Here is a 16,836-nt window from a genome sequence, read left to right as displayed (position 1 = left end):
CCTGAACCCCCCAAGTAAACTTTTCCTCCTCTGATTGTTCATGTTAGGTCTTTTGGTCACAGCAGCAAAAACAGCTGATTAAAACATGAAGGAAAAAACACCTTTCAGGAAACATAAAGATATCCGTGGTGAACGTCATTGGGTAATAACATCATGGTTGATTTTTATATTCTTTTTAATCCCTTCTATCCCTCTGTTCTGACTTAGATATGAGATGTCCCCCAAGAGCTCATGAGACAATGAAAGAATGTTCCGAGGTGAAATGACTGGGTTATGAGAATCTTCATCTAATCAGTAGATTAATCCACTGATATGGTAGGGGGGTGGCCGGAGGAGGTAGATCCCTGGGGCATGACTTTGGGGTTTTGTCCCTGTGATACCTCCAGTTATCAGAGATGAGTTCTGCTTCCCCACATGTTGAGGTTTGAACATTAGAGAAGCAGTCAAGGCAAGCATATGAAGCAGGTTTAATTTAAAAGTTAGTATAAAGTAGGCTTCTCCCGGGAGGGAGGAGGGGCCATGGCTGGTATAGTGGTATCCCAAGAAGTGAGGGTGTTCTGCCTCTTTTATATACTCTAGACTTTCTTGGTTCTTCTGCCTTCTTCCCTTTTATCTCTCCCCCTCCTGAATACCTGACTAGGCCCAGGAGGTGGCCCAGGTGGAATGGCCAACAGGTGAGAAGCAGATGGGCAGGGGGAGGGGCCAAATGGAGTGATCCAGGCAGGAAGCAGCCCTGTCGGGAGGGGCAATCCCTGGGACAGGTTACCTTAGCCACAGGTTGGAGCAGGGGCAGGTTATCCTGGTGAGAGTGGAGGAAGGGCTCTGAAGACGTTGACATTTCCATTCCTCAGGGGCAGTCTCCAATTTCCGGGACCCAAACTGGCCTCCATTCTTTCCATTGGACCAACTGCTTACCGCTCTACACAAACTGCCTGTCTTTAATTCTGGCTTCACCTGGTGAGCAGAGCTCTGTCTCTTTCCCAGCTGGTGTGTCCCAAGCTGCTTTCCTCCACTAGGCCTGTCCACCATGATGCTCTGCTTTCTGACCAGGGACTGGACCTCTGAGATCATGAGCATGGCTCTTGTCAGGTCTTTGGTCGCAGTGACGAGAAGTTGACTGAAGCAACCTCCGGATCACCTGCGATAAGTGGGATCACTTTTATGATCTGACACTAAAGGAAAGAATGCACGGTGGGTTTGAGACTGGGCCACCTTGACGTCTGTCCCACCAGCAGGCGCTAGGCATCTGGGCATCACGGGCAGCCATGTGACCTCGGGTTTCATACGGCCACCTCCTCCTTCACAGGAACCCTCATGATTATGAGCAGAGGGGTGTCCACCAGTGCCCTTTAGTACACACACCTGTGTGCCAGCAGCCCAACCCGCCATGCCCAGCCCATGATCCAGGAATATCATGGAAGGCAAGCAGAATCTCGTGCAGAAAGGGCTCAAGGGGATCACAGAGGCAAGAGGAACCCAAGAAGGTCCAGCAATCAGCCCTGGTGGGTAGAGGCTGGAGGGGGAGGCTGGACTCTCAGGTCTCCAAGGACAGTACCCTGGTTTCTTTCTCCTTGCTCCTGCCAAGGAGGAGGATGGGAGCGGGGTGGATGGCGTGGATGTGGTGCTTTAAAGGAGCCCTCAGCAGATACTGGGCAGCAGGCAGCAGGTTGGGACTCAGGAAGGTGTAAAGGACTTAGAGAAGAGGAATCTCCACCCCAGAGAAGGTCAGGAAAGGAGGCTCAGCAATTTCCAGAAGAAGTTTTTAATGGGCACAAGGAGAAATGCTCACATTTGTTAGACATCAGGGAAATGCACATAGGACTAGCAATGGGGGGGCCACCGTGCATCCATATGGGTTGCCAACACGAACGAGCTGCAAGTGCCACGTGTCGGGGGCTGCAGGTGTTTCGTAACCTGGAGAGCTGCTGGCGGGAGCGCCAATTTGCAGACACACAATATGTCACGTCAACAAGAGGCGTGACGGGTGTCCTAGGTACCTACTCCTGGGTACGAGTCCCAGAGAAAGGCTTGCCCACACCAACCAGTCCAGAGGGAACATCAGGTGCATGTCCACCCAGAGGGAGGGGGATGGGTAACCTGTGACAACAGCCCCATGTGGCACCATGAGGCCAAACAGGACCAGACACACACATGGCAACGTGGGTGGATTTCTCAAAAGCACAGTGCTGAGCGGGGAAACACGAAAGCAGGATGAAGCACATAACCAATAGTATTTATGTAAATTCTCAGAAGAAACACAAGAAACACTCCGTGTTTTGCAAGAGACACAGAAACACAAAGAATCTCATTGCACATGTTGGCTTCTTTGCCTGTGGGAGGAGGGGCGTGGGAGTGGGGTGGGAACAGAGAGAATCCATTTCTAAAATTAATAAAACATGAGGATCCCTGCAGAGACAAATGCTGATAAGGCAGCATGAACTCAGAAATGATAAATGCAACTCTGCACCGGAAATTCAAATAGGGGATGGAGACGCTCTCCCCTTTAGAGGCACATTGTTCACTGGAGCATGTATCTATTCAGGTATAAGTTTATGGGCTCCTTGGAGCCTTGGGCTGTGGCCCCAGACTTGAGGGAGAGGACCTACTGGGAAGAGACACAGATCAAGGAAGTTAGCAATGACATAAAAGGACCTAGAGAAAAGCCAAGAGGCAGGAAGGATGGTCTTGCTCCTCCAAAGGCTGGTGAGTAGCTGCCCCAGTTCAGGGATGGACTCCAGGCACGACGTGGCCCACCTAGCACATAGACGTCAGCACCTTCGCCCCTGAGCGGGAAGGCATCGCCCAGTTAGCACAGGTCCTCCGGGCTGGCAGCAGTTCAGGGTCATGGCCATGCCACTTCCGTGAGATCTCAGTCCTCACCTCCAGGGATAAGGGAGAGGATGTTAGGAAGGTCCCATGGCCACTCCACTGCTTACCCCAATGAGACTGGGGGTGCAGGGAGAGGTCCTGTAGGAAAAGCACACACAGGGCAGCAGAAGCCACAGCTGACCGCAGGTAATGCCCCTGGATAATACTGCTTCCTCCTTCCTCTGAGTATTGCTGACCACTGCCTTAAGCTCTGTCTTTGCCTTTTAGCACTGCCTGTGTCTGGGTCCAGTTAAACACACCTATGGGTGCTTTCTTGAGTGTCCTTGCCAAATTACTACTCTGTCCTCCCTGGGTGACTTTAATCACCCCTGCACTAGGCTCGATTCTGTGAGCTCAAATGTAGGAATCTGTCCTGAGGACATGGCGGAAGGGAGAGAGGACTCAGAGCTCTGTGTGAGGCTGCAGTTGAGAGAAATGAAAGAAATGTAGTCAGGGGTGGGGCCCCAGCGGGGGCGGGTGCTGCCTGTATCTTCACATCTCCGAGGGACTGTTGGGGGCTGAGGGACTGGACCTGCCTGGCAGAGCCGAGCTGGGGCTGCGATAAAGATAAAAGGGGGTGCAGAGTTTTGCTCACAGAAGGATGTCACCCCACAGCTGCCTGAAGACAGAGAGCACTGCTGGTGGGTAGTAAGCTCCCCATCACCAGCGGCGTCCGGTCCCCAACGCTGCTTCCTGGGATAGATCCCTCCAGGACTACCTGTGGGAACTCCTTTCTCAGACCCCACTGGCCTCCGCAGAGGCTACCCCCAGGACGCCCTGAGCCCCCACCAACCGCCACACCCTCACGCTGCAGGCCTGGGTCTACGTTACAGACTCCAGGTAAGGCTCGGGGGACTCAGAGAGGCTGGACTGGGAGCCCAGGGAGCCAAGGAGAAAGAAGCATTAGCCTGCAGAGGTGCGGGTAGACAGTGGCACAGGGCACCTGCAGCCTGCTCTCCACTAGAAGCAGGGCTGCGAAGCAAACCCATGGCCACCAGGGGGAGCCCGCGACCCCGACCACGCACCCAGCAGAGGGGACTGGAGTAGCTGCTCAGAGCTAAATTCTCCCATCTCTCCCTCGAGCAAAACTGTCCTAAGGGCAGGAACTCGCAGGGTCTTCTGGATGTCACTCACTCTCGCCTGCCATTTTTCCCGTGCCTCTATGTGCACAGCAGCCGGGCCATCGGGTCTGTCTATTCGTGTCTGCCTCCATCTCTGGTTGGTCCAGTTGTGTGTCTCCTCTAGGTGCTCTCTGTTTCCCACATTCTGCTCTGGATCTTCCTCTCTGTCTCTGTCTGAATCTGACTCTGTGTCCCTAGGTCTCCATATGTCTGCCTCTGACTCTCAACTCCTCTGTCTGTTCTCTCTGACCATCTCTCCCTGGAGCTGGCATACTCCCTCCCCCTCTCTCCCTTGACCCCTGAAGGACCTCCTGTCCCTCCTATTGAACAGGCAGTAGAATTTGGCCCCGCTCAGAGGAGGAATGGGTGAACGATATTTACAGAAAGCATTCAGGTTCCGCTTGATCAAGGAGCTCAGCACAGACTCCCACAAAGGATCATAGGAGTCAAGGATCACAGGAGTCAGCCTAAGCTGGGGTGGGTGGGGGAGCTTAGGTTCAGTGGCAGTGGGAGCCCAATAAGCAAGGAAGAGCCAGAAGAATCACATACCTCTTGGTTGAGGAAGCAGTAGAGGATGGCAACAATAAATCCCTGTGGGACCGGAGAGGAAGGACTCCATAAGAACAGTTTGGCCTGGCCTCAAGGCCTCCACAGTCTTGCTACTACCCTCTCCCCATCACCCCCAGGCTGCAGCTTGGGCCAGGTGTTTGCCAAAAGGGAATTTAGATGCATTCATCGCTTACTGTTTGCCAGGCACACTGTTCCGTATCATTGCTGTAGCAAGCCTGCCCGGACGGTGCTATTAGCCCATTTCTCTGACCTGGATCGAACCCAGGGGTGCACTATCACTGAGCTACACTCCCAGACCTTTATTTTTTGTTTTGAGAAAGGTTCTAAGTTGCCAAGGCTGTCCTCAAACTCAGGATCCTCCTGCTTCAGCCTCCCGAGTCACTGGGATAGAAGGTTTGTGACACCTTGACCAGCTTTTCTTGATTTTCTTTATTCATATTAATAGTTCCTTTATTAATATGAAAACATAATAAATGTTCAATAGCTGAGATGAATGTATGCATGGGTGGGTGGGCAGATGGACAGAACAGGGAGATGAAGGGATGGATGGAAGATGGACAGGGGGTAGTTGAATAGATGAAGAGTAGTGGCCCTCACCCTATCAGGAAGCTAGCCAAGGCCTCCTGCTCAAGTACTTGGAGGAAGAAAGTACCTGTGGAGACCCTCACCTGGAAGGACCCCAGTCCCAGCTCGAGGGGGAGGCGGATGCCCAGGCCAGCATCGTCGGGCAGGAAGTTAAAGATGATGTAGTGAATTCCGAACAGCGGGATGAGGAGAAGCGTCGACTTGGAGAGGCGCCTGCAGGGAAGACAAACACGAGGTTCCCAAGGCTGGGGTCAGAAACTGTGGCGTCGGCTCTCCCCACTCGCACTTCCACAGCGTCCCCACTCCACCCTGGGCACCAGCCACCTGGGACACCCATCCTTCCGAACTCATGCTGGGATTCCTTATTCTTGTACCCTCTGCTAAGGTCTCTTGTCCCATTTTATTCCAAAGTCCATGCATCTTTCAAAATATAGTTCAAAGACCACCCCTCCAGGCCATCTTCCCTGACTCCCCTCTCCCTGCTGTCTAGAAAGATCCCCATCTCTAGGCCCCTGAAGAAATGGATCCCGGCTCTCTTCCGCCTAATGGGCATGGTAACTGGCTGTTGGGAGGCCCCCATCTTTCCCATGCTGTGGTCTCCTGGAGGGCAGGGACAAGATCTATTGTCTCTGAGGACATAGGAAAGAGGAGAGTGCTGGGATTGTGAGCACTTGCTGAATGAGACAGAACCGCTTGAAATCTCCTCCGTGCCCTCCCTCGGGTCCCCCAACACACACACACACACACACACACACACACACACACAGCCACAAAGGTGCATGAGCTTGTGTGTACGCAGGCACGCACTCCCACCCCACCCCACCCCCTAAGGTACCAATATTGAGACTGGGTGTGGGGGCTCCCCTGAGCTGGCTCCAGTTTCCTCAGCAGGATGCGGATAATATTGAGAAAAAGCCCAAAATTCACCTGGAAACGAGGTGCAGGAAGAGAGAGGGCAAGAGTCAGGGGCATCACTGGGTGGCCTAAGGAGGAACCCTAGCCCCTTTGGGGACAGGAAACCCCAAATCCTTGAGACACGGAGATGTGCCAGTGAAGGATGTGCCCAGATCATGGTCTGGAACTTAGGGCTCCCACGTGAGGTCTTCAGAGGACATGAAAGGCTTACGTCCCCTCCCTCTCCAGACCTGGCAGCAAAGGTGGGAGGGGCAGGCCCTGCCACCTGCCTCCAGTCTCTTCTGAGTCTTCTCTGCCTCAAAGCAGATGCCATCACTTTGCACAATTGCTAAGTTGGGGAAAATTCACTCGTTCCCTCAGCGCCATGCAAATAGAGTTTGCCGTCCTGTGTTACAAGTGGGAGCCCGGAGTGGTTGTTCCCCTGCACAGGCTTCACCTACACCCCACCCCTGCCTCTCGCCCCACAGCGCGTAATCAGCAGCCAGCAGCACCCCAGACTCCTGGAGACTCCAAGCTAGAAGCATGCGTGTTGTTGGAGTCCCTGTTCCAAGGAATCTGATCCTGAGGCAGGGACCCCACACCCAGAGAATCTGCACAGGGGGAGGTGGGACCCAGGGTTCCCGATTCCCAGCCTGGAGGTGTTTCCTGTTGCATTTTGCTGTGTACAGCCCCTTGGGGGACCCAAGGAGGCTGATTGAATAAAGCAAAAGGACCCTTGCTCCCAGGAACTGACCCCAACAGAGAGGATGATGGGCCCTTTGATGATCCACCAGTAGGGGGAGCTGTCGTCTAGGTCCCAGCACCTAGGGAGAGGGCAGGCCAGGGCTGATGGGGGCGCTCCCTTTCTGCAGGAACCTATGCACCCCGCTCCTCTCTCCTCTGGCTACTCCTGGGCTCCTCTCCTTGGTGTCTTTCACCCCACCTCTCTCCCACCTTATCTTCTTTTTCAGACACATAGGCCTTCTAAAGAGAAGCCCCAGTGGTTCTGGAACTTGGGGCTGGGCTCAGCCTTTCTCTTCACCTGAAGGAATGGACTTCTCTGACATTCGTCCTGGTGGCCCATAAACTTCCAGAGGACACACTGACAGCCCCACACCCTGGCAATCTGGGCCCCTTCTGCCAGGGCTACTGCCCCTTCTGGGTTATCTGCAGACATTCTCCCCACCTCCCAGCCCCACCCACACTGGGAACTCCTCTTCCTTCTCTTCCTACTCTGGAGGAGAAAGGCTGCTTCCCTTGACAGTCCTCTCCACACCCCAGATCCCCAGGTGTGGGTGTAATGAGAGGCTGCTCAGACTCACGCAATGTCCTCGAAGGCCAACTTGCAGCCCACCCAGGTGCCAGTGCAGAGCATGGGAAGCCCTGTGGGGTGCAGAGGAGACCCGAGTGAGGGGGGCTGCATCCTTGGCTCTGAGATCCTCCCTCCCCTCCCACCACCACTGCTGGCCTCAACGGCTGGACCTGACAAGGGCCCAGGGTCCAGGGATCCAGTCCTGCTCGCCAACACCTGGTGGAGGACTGTGGCCCATCTCTTCCTCTCTTGGGACTGCAGTCACCCCCACCGGGGGGAAGGGCCTCTGTGTGAGCGCCCTGGGCCTTCCCAGCCCTCCTCCTCCCCCAGGGTGCAGAATAGCCCCAGGTACTCACCCCAGCCAGCAAGGACCAGCCACCAGAAGGCTGTCCTTGAGCTGGGAGATGCAGAGGCCAAGAGGCAGCTCAGGTAGACGGCTTCAGCCAGCAGCCAGCTGAAGTTGGTCATCGTGGCAAAGTGAGAGGTGGCCACAGAGATCTTGCACAGGACCTGGGGACAGGAGACCTGGGTGCTTTAGAGCTGAGACCTCATTGCAGCCAGCACCCAGATCTCCTCTACCTCCTTCTGGAAGGAGGGACCCAGCTCTGCCCAAGAGACCCTGAACCTCCAGACACCCCCAACCATAGCCTGGGCCATGAGACTGCTTGAGCTTCCCTAGAGGGCTTGTGGTGGGATCACATGGTGGCTGAGAGCACAGATTTGGGATCCAGAGAGGCTGGGTTCAAGTTTAAACCCCTGTCAGGGGCGGGGCGTGTGGTGAACTACAGCATCACTGCTGGGGCCCAAGGGGCCGTGGTTCAGGCCCAGCTCCCCCACTGTGCTGCTGGGCAGCCTTGCCAGTTTCCCCTCGTGGACAAAGATGGGATTGAAGTGATGCTCCGGTCTTCAAGGCGTGTTGAAGATGAAAGGAGATCATACATCTAAAGCACTTAGTGCAATACCCGGCACATAATAAGTGCTCACTATTTTCAATTATTCATTGTTCCGTTAATTAATTCAGATTGTTTGTTGGTTTCTTCGTTCACTTATCTGTTCATTTCCGTATACTTTTAGACCCTGCAGATGCTGAGCCCGAGCCCTGCACCCAGCTTCCCTCGGTAGCCTCTATAGCCTGTGGGAGTGTCCCGGTGATGGTGACCAGAGACTCAGCCCCAGGGCAGAGGGGTAGCCTCTCTCCCAGCTCCTCCACCGCCCTTTAGGACTTCTGGCCTCGTGGCCATGTCCCAGCTCTCCTATCTTTGAGAGCATGTCCACACTTCTTCCTCCCCATCTCCCTGTCGCTGCTGCCCCAGCTCCAAAGCCACCTCCTCCCTGAAGCCCTCTCTCATTCTCTGCCAGCTCTCAGCTTTCTCTGCCTGGCAGTCCCCAGCTCTGTGTGTGCACTCTGTCCCCTCTGTGTGTGCTTCTGGAAGAAGGGACCCAGCTCTGCCCAGCCACAGACGGACAGAGGAGGTAGGGAAATGAGATGGAGAGAAAGGAGAGGCTGGGCAGAGCAAGAACTATGGCGGGTGGACCTTGGAAAGGAGTGTGGACTCAGAGTGGGGTGGGAGGATGAGCCGGGGCGTGGATGGGCACGGTGGTCCCGGGAGGGCTTGGGGAGGGGGCCTGAGCTGGGGGCAGGAAGGGGAGGGGCCCTTTCCTGCTCTGCCATCAGCCGCAGGGCAGGCACAGTGCTCTCTAGGCTGCCCCTCCCCCGGGCTTTACCGTGGAGAAGCTGCAGTAGTCGGTGTCGTCACTGTGGAAGAGGGTGGCATCCTTCAGGAACACTGCTCCCGCCTTGAGGATAAAGGTGGCAAACAGCTGGGTGTGGATGTAATTCCGGGGACAGTGGAGCTTCCTGGAAGGACAGAGAGAGATGAGGAACGGGAGGTCAGGTGGGCGAGGGCACCTGTCTGGGCTTCCTACAACAGGGGTCTGGCTGGGCTGGGCTGGGCTGGGGGGAGATGCACTGAATCCAAGCAAGTCAAGCAGAAATAAGTGGAGCGGGTGACCTGGAGTTGTAGCCCTGCAGGTCAGGTGACCAACCATGGCCCTGGGTGCAGCAGAGGTGCAGGAACAGAGGAAATCACTGCCTTCAGAGAGCTCCAGTCGGGGTAGCAGGGGCAGAGATGGCAGCGAACTGCCTGTGGGCACGTCCTGGTGACCAGAGACTCAGCCCCAGAGCAGATGGCAGCACAGGCCCATGTGGGACTCAGACTTTGAACACCGGAGAGTCATTAAAACAGAAAAAAAGCCTCAGAGGGTTGGAACAAGAAGTCGAGAAGGACTGAACACAGGAGGCAAAAAGAGTCCTCGGAAGCAGATGGAAGCAGGGCTTTGAACTTGGGGCAGATGTAAGCGCACCGAGAAGAAAGAAGGTGTTGCTATCACGAGTTCCACAGGAGCCAAGGCTGGAGGAGGGGGTTCTGGTGTGTGAAGACATGGTCCACGTGGTGGGGAAGGGGCAGGGAAGGTCAGAAACAGACATGATGCCTAGATCTGGGCACCTCCTGACTGCCAGGCAAAGAATCCGACTTGGTCCTCTGGGCAACAGGGAGCCATTGAAGGTTCTTGAAGGTGGTGAGGATGGCAAACCTGAGAGCAACCAGGATGGCAATGGCCAGGCAGAGGGCGATAACAGAGATGCTGTGGCCCGTGGTGTAGATGATCTTCACTGTAGAGAAGTAAGATTTCTGGGAAGGGGAGAGACCAAGTCTCAGCCTTTGGTGAAGGGGAGGCTCGGTGATGAGTGATTCCACCCCAGCCCTCCCCATCTGGGGCAGAGGGCCCTGGGCACCACAGGAAGCTCCTCGGTGCTTGGAGGCTTTGCCTGCAGACTGTCCTCCCCTGTCCTACTGACGTTGGAGGTGAGGGTTGGAGGTGCTTAGCACCCATGGCTGCTTTAGGGGCACAGAGAGGCGCAGCAGAGAGCCATCCGTGGGGCATGACAAAAGCCCATGAGGAAATTGGCTATTTATTGACAACCAGTGTGCTCATCAGCTTGGGAACACAATGTCCCCATACAAAGGGGACAGCCAGGGCAGCAAGGCATAGCCATGGGCAGGCAGGGACAAGCTCTTTCCGTGCCTGGGTGTTCAGATCAATCAGAGTCCCTCCCAGGCCCTGAGATGGAGGATGCAGGAAAGGGAAGGAGCAGAAGCCCCATCACTGATCCCCCACTGAGCTCTCCTGTGCAACTCAGGCAGCCCCTGCCCCTCTCTGATGCAGTTCTTTCATTGGAAACATGCTCACACGCCTGCTTTAACTTTCAGAGCTGAGGGCGGGGAGAAACGGGGTCTGAGTGTAGACAAGGCGCCTTGCTCTATGCACAGTGTGGGATGTGTTGTCTGGAATTGGGGGTCTCTGCCATCACGTCCAGGCCGAGTCCCCTCCCACTCACCCACACCCTACAGACACTGTCCCACAGACGGAGGACCACGGAGGGGAGTCTCTGGCCCGGTGCTTCTAGGAGCTTCCGTTTCTTGGAAGGGCCAGGCAGAGAAGGGCTTGCCAAAAAGATGGGAGCCAGCCCATCTGCCTCCCCACGCCCCACTCCCTCCAAGCAAAGTGGCCCATGTGTCACCCTTGAGCAAATTAGCAAGCGACTTTCTTCTCTGCCCGACTCTTCACTGCCTGCTGCTGGGCGACTGCTGTAATTAATGTTCCAGCTGATGGCAATGAGAATGGCAGATGCCCAGTTGTGCAGTCTGTCACCCATACAGATGTCCATAACCACCCTTCCTCCAAGAGGCTAGGAGCCTCTTACCTCTTCATCCAGCAGCTCCAAGGGCACTGGGCAGGCCACGGGGTACGGTGGGAAGGGATCTGACCAGCCGGTGATGGTGCAATCCCGATTCACAGCCCCTGGGAGGGAAGCAAGAAGCTCTGCTTACAGCACACCCCCTCCCCCCAGGAGGGGTGGGAGGAGCCCTGGAGCATCTGATGCCCCTGGTAGCATTTGCACAGGCTGCGCTTGGGGACAGAGAGAGGGTGAGGTCCCTGAGAGGCCTGGGTTCGGGGTCCAGCCTGCCTGCTACACAGCCTGGGGTCTTCCCTCTGTGGCCTCCCAGGTGCCCTTGAGGGGCAGAGAGTGGTGAGTTAGGCCCTCAACATCTTAAGTGGAGTAGGAAAGAATCCTGGAGGGACTGTCCCCTCCAGAGAGGGAGTGAGGCAGAACAGCAGGTGCCATCCCCCCTCTCATCCTAGACAGCGGGTAGCATCTCCAGGGAGACAGACTTGCTATTCTCCCGCTAACGGCTGGAGAACATTTGCTTGATGCCAGGCCTCAAGTCCAGTACTTCCATACTCCACCCTCTGGTCCTCCCTCCCCCTGTGAGGTTAGTGTCTTGTTCTTGTTCAGCAAGTAGGGGACCAGGGTGGAGGGACTTGCCCAGGGTCATGCCAGAAGCAGGAAGGGTGGCACTGTGATCCCGGTCTGCCTGGACCCGAAGCCAGAGATGGGTCACCACCCCCTCAGATGAAATCACCTCACCTCCCTCCACCACCCCACCCAGGGTCCTCACCGGGCTCTGAGCTGAAGTGAGAGAAGAAAGCAGGGCAGGGGAGGGTGACCCACTCGCCAGAGCCTGCCACCGGCCAGCACAGCAGCCCGTCCCAGGTCCTAGGGCAGCCTAGACAGGGAGATGGGAGACACAGGGTAGACGGCTGGCCCGGCACGCTGAGCAGCCAGGCTGGAGGAGGTAAGGGAACTGGGGATAGCACCTCTCCCCCCAGGCCCCGTACTCAGGGAGGTGTTGGGAGTCCCCTCTGCTGCCTCTAGACAGGCCCTCTCATCTTCTCTCAGTTGGGCGATGAAGCCACATTCTGGGTGCACGTGGCCCAGAACCTGCAGGAAAGAGTTAACAGAATGAGCTGAGCCACCTGTGCTCCACTGAGTCCTGGCTCAAATGACCTGAAGATAGAAATGAAGCCTGATTCAGTTCTGGGCTCCATCCTAAACACGGGCCTGCATCACAGGACTTCCGTGTGTATTGGATGGATGTTCAGACCTATGAAAGGAAGGGAAGGTGGGATGGAGGGACAGAGGTCTAGACAGATGCTTCTCCTTTCCGTCCCATGGAAGTAAGTTCTGAGGCACATTCAACAAAATGCTTCTGGAGATACAGCAGTGAGCAGGTCACTCCCTATAATAGCCTTTCTTCCCTCCCTGTGTTAACTCCTCTCCATCCCCTCCCCCATCCCCTCCCCTCCCCCTCCCCCTTCCCCCTTCCCCCTACCCCTCCCCCCTGTCCCCTCCCCCCTCCCCCCGCCCCCTCCCGCCTGCCCCCACTCTGCCCTCCTGCTCCTTTGAAGCAAGTCTGCATCAGCTACCTTGGGAGGCAGAACAGTAGCCCCCAGGGATATTCACATCCCAATCCCTAGAGCCCAGGAGGGTGCTGCGGTTTTGCATTGTGAAAAGAATTTGCAGATGTGATTGGGTGGAGGATCTTGAGAGGAGGAGATAAATTCTTGATCATTGGAGTGAGCCTGTGTGGTCACTAGAGTCCTTATAGGAGAGATGCAGGAGGTCAGAGTCAGCAGAGTTGTGATGGGGGTCAGATTGAGATGTAAAGAAGCTACCCTGGGGCTGGGGATATAGCTCAGCTGGTAGAGTGCTTGCCTTGCGTGCATAAGGCCCTGGGTTCATCACCCAGCACCAAAAAATAAAAATAAAAAAAGAAACTACACGGCTGCACACTGCTGGCTCTGAAGATGAAGGAAGGGGCCACAAGCCAAGGAAAAGGCAAGGGAAGGGACTCTCCCCTGCAGTTTCCAGAAATGCAGATCCACCAAATACCTCCATCTTAGTCCACTGAAAACCATGTTTGACTTTGAGCTTTGTCTCAGGCTCTGCTTTCAGGAATACTGTGGCAGGGATACATAAGTAAATGCATAGAAATAGAAGGTCAGAGATTGTACAGATGGGGCCGGGGATATAACTTAGTTGGTAGAGTGCTTGCCTTGAATGTACGAGGCCCTGGGTTCTTATCCCCAGCAACACACACACACACACACACACACACACACACACACACACACACAATAGAGAGTGTACAGATGAACAAATCAGCACATGGACAGGTACATAGCTAAAGTGAAGAAGCAGATGAATGTAATGCATGGATGGATGGATGGGTGGATAATGGCTGTGCTGAATGATGAAGACAGACAAACAGATAAAGAGACAGATGGTTGGATGCATGGTGGATGAATGAGGTGCTATATCAGGGTGGGTGTGTGGGTGAGTTTATGGACGGAAAGATAATTGCCTTCCCATGTGGCTTAGACACATGAAGGATTTCAGTTTTAGGAGCCTCCCAGAATCTAGATGATTCCCAGAATCTGGTGCTTCCCAGTGACCACAGGGAATGCTCTCAGGAATCTGGAAAACAAGTTGTTTTTCTGGAAATCTAGCAGTATTTCTGAATTTGAGCCTCATCAACCAATAGGAGACCAAGCAGGATGGAGCCATGCATGTGCAGAAATCTGTGGTGGCTCTGAGACTCCCTAGCTCTCTAGGGAGCTGGGAGTCAAAGGCAGGAATTCCTAACACTCTCCATCCCCAGACTGGAGGGAAATGAAAACTGACCTACCAACAGGTCAGAGCCCCAAATACATAAGAGTGATTTTCTTACACAGGCATCCTGTCACCTTGCAGTGCTTTGAAAGTGTCAATCTCTGTCCTTCCTACTCCACTGTCTGCAACCCCTGTCCCTTCCTAGGACATCTTCTTATGGTCTGTGTAGGAACCAGAGCCCAAGGTGAACAGCCTTCCACCCAAAGCCCCATACTTCCTAAGAGAAGGAGCAAATTCAGGGAAGCCCAAGGGAGGACCAGCTGCCAGGTGGAGATTTCAGGGAGGGACGAAGAGATGGGGCTGAAAAGATGGTCTATTCTGAGATTTACCCAAATGCTCCTGCTGAATCACCCCACTTACACCATACTGATCCCTACCCACTTAAAGGGACAATCCGTCACCCTGGACACCTGGCCTCCCCATCAATGACTGCTATTCACCTTGGGGCCCTGGGGACTGGAGCCCACTCTGAGAGACAATGATTTAGTTCTAGTCCTGATACTGATGCACATTCCAGCTGCTGAATGACCCCCTACTGGTCTAAGGTACCTTCCTAAAAAGAAAGCTCTCATAGTTGGGCACACGCAGTTGGGAGGAAGGGGACGTCCCCCACCCCAGGAGGAGCCAGTAGTAGAAGGGACCCATGTTGCAACCCCATGCTCAGCCCTCGTCAAATCACATCCCACTCAGTGCAAAGCCCTGATTAACAGATGGAATTTTCTTTTACAAAAGAGATAAGGGAGCCTCAGGAAGAGGAGCGGGGACTTTCTCCAGGTCACACAGCTAATTTCATGGTTCCAGGATTTATGAAAAAGCCTGGTCTGCCTAAGACCAGATGCCCTAGGGAGGTGCTAGGGAAAGTGACAGCCCCCTGACAAGGTAAGGGAGGAGAAGCCCTCAGTCATGTGAGGCCCCACTCAGGACTACATGACTCTCCTCCTAGTCCTTGCTGTCACTCTCAGTGACTCGGAAGAGCAGCTGGGAACTTGTAGCACTTCGGGGCTGGCTCTCTGTCCTGTTATCCCGTGCTCCAGTCTCCGAGGCCATGGAGCAATGGTCGGTTGCCAGAAGCTTCTCCAGTTTGGGCATCATGACAGGAAGAGTCCTCTAAATATCAGGACAGGAACGGCTGGTGGGCATTAACTGCCCAGGCCCCACTAGGTCCCTGGCCATACCCTCTGTAAAGGAGGCCACCAAAGTGGAATATGGCTGAAGAAGTCATGGGGGTGGGGAAGGTCTGGGACCATCACAGGGACCATCTACATCAATGTGTGGAAGCAGCCGGCCCACCTGGCTTAGAGAAAGAGCAGATTTGGGGTGATGAAGGGGAGGGCCTGATCTTGTAGCCCCAGTTCCAGGGCGGCCAGTCTCTGTGACCCCAAGAAGGCCCAGCCAGACCCTAAGAGAAGCAACAGGGAGGTGAGCTAGGCTTGACCCTAGGAAGGACTGTTAGTAGCCAGAGCAGAATGCCCGGGAAGGGACAGGGGGGAGGGAGCCAGCAAATCAGAAGTTCTCCAAGCCACAGGGAAGAACTCCTGCCTTGCAGAAGGACAAAGGGATCTCCAGCTGGGCCCCCAAATGCCCCATGGCTCCCAGATCTGGAACCCATGAAAGAGGCAGGAGGGTCTGGGCTGGCTACTCACGACTCCTAATGGGCTCAGCAGGCAGAGGATGCAGGCACCCCACATCCAGCTGTCCATGGTTGGAGCTCAGCAGGGGCTCTCTCCGGCCAGCCTTCTTGAACTGTCCTGCTTCCCTCCCCAACTGTTCCCTGCTACTGCCACTAGACTGTCTGCTTTCCTTTCCCAGGTGACTGTTTGCATAGGCAGGAGCCAGCCACAGGGACACATCCCCTGAATATTCACCAAGATTGCAGCACACTCTTCCCCACTCAGCCCTAGTCCTGGGGGAGACTCCATGTCCTCTGCAGGGAGGGGCGCAGCTCCAGCCCCACCTCTTCCTCTCTGCCTCTAACTTTGAGTCTGACCTGACAGCAAGGGCCCAGAGAGGTGACAACCACAGGATGATTCTTGCTCCAGTTGGTCAGTGTGCTTACCATGTTCTTCTCTGAGCCCAGTAATAGGGTGGCCTAAACTGGAGACCCCTCCCCACTGCCTACCTCAAAAGGAAAGAACCTCAGAAACTAGGAAGGAGTCCTGGGCTGGCCCTCAGGGAGCCCCCAAGTTAGCCAATGCTCCCAGCCTCATCCACAAGGCTGAAGGGTGAGCTCAGAGCTTGGGGGACCCCCCAAAGGGCAGATCCAGTAGTGGTGGGGTAGTGGCAGTGGGGACTGGAGAATTGGGATGAGCTTTAAGAAGGAAGAATAATCATGAAGGGCCGACCTAGGTTGTCCAAAGGATGTATTGTCTTGGCAGGACCCAGCTTTGTCACCTGGCTCAGATGCTGGCCTAAATGAGGAGGAGACATCTGCACGTCAAGGCTCCTGACATCACATGGGGCTTATTAAAGTCTCTCCCCCAATCCTCAAGGCAAGAGGGGAAAGTGTGACTGATCAGGAGGCTCGAAAAGAGATTCATGGAACTAGGCCATCTTGAATCAGGCAAGATAGGTGTCTTGAGAAAGCAGACTTACATGTTCCCACCCAAATTATTTTGGATATTTACCACCTGGTCATTTTTATCATCGTTTTAGATTTTTAAAAATGCAATGGATTTAAAATCTTAATGGACCAGACTAAAGACACTGTTCTCAATTAACCTGGATCATGCACGGTATTTTGGAGACCCTGAATGTTCCAGGAGCCAATGGGTCCTGGTGGTCATGGGCAGCTCTCCATTCACAGAGGGTGCTGGGCTGGACGCTGGAAATACCAGACATGTTTACAGCAGATGCATGTCATGAATGTGGAAGGTTCCTCACCACACTAAATCCCAGCTGGATTGTTTGAC

General features: G+C 54.8%; 1 protein-coding gene across 1 annotated transcript; it reads right to left on the bottom strand.

Annotated features, from left to right (window-relative positions):
* Positions 1-1,764: 1,764 nt before the first annotated feature.
* Ghrhr (growth hormone releasing hormone receptor) lies at positions 1,765-15,627 on the bottom strand. The gene is made up of 13 exons (XM_046426048.1): positions 15,571-15,627; positions 12,094-12,196; positions 11,874-11,981; positions 11,117-11,214; positions 9,946-10,043; positions 9,076-9,208; positions 7,707-7,860; positions 7,361-7,421; positions 6,793-6,862; positions 5,980-6,071; positions 5,228-5,357; positions 4,539-4,580; positions 1,765-2,880 (listed from the first exon to the last, which is right to left on the bottom strand). Exons 1-13 carry the CDS (start codon positions 15,625-15,627, stop codon positions 2,755-2,757), a joined length of 1,272 nt encoding a protein of 423 aa, XP_046282004.1. The 3' UTR covers positions 1,765-2,754.
* Between the last annotated feature and the right edge of the window lie 1,209 nt (positions 15,628-16,836).

Source organism: Marmota monax, unplaced genomic scaffold, assembly GCF_021218885.2.
Source record: "Marmota monax isolate L192 unplaced genomic scaffold, Marmota_monax_Labrador192_F-V1.1 WCK01_AAM20220418_F8-fsc00133, whole genome shotgun sequence".
Lineage (NCBI taxonomy): Eukaryota > Metazoa > Chordata > Mammalia > Rodentia > Sciuridae > Marmota > Marmota monax.
The sequence above is the reverse complement of the archived record's forward strand: the minus strand, read 5'-3'. Positions and strand labels throughout refer to the sequence as shown.

Bases quoted from the DNA above. Each gene is read 5' to 3' on its own strand.
- Ghrhr (XM_046426048.1), bottom strand. From the start codon at position 15,627: ATGGACAGCTGGATGTGGGGTGCCTGCATCCTCTGCCTGCTGAGCCCA. The intron at 12,197-15,570 runs GTGAGTAGCCAG...TCTTTCCTGCAG, and splicing joins TGCTGAGCCCATTAGGAGTC to GTTCTGGGCCACGTGCACCC. The intron at 6,863-7,360 runs GTGAGTCTGAGC...CCCTCTCCCTAG, and splicing joins TTGGCCTTCGAGGACATTGC to GTGCTGGGACCTAGACGACA.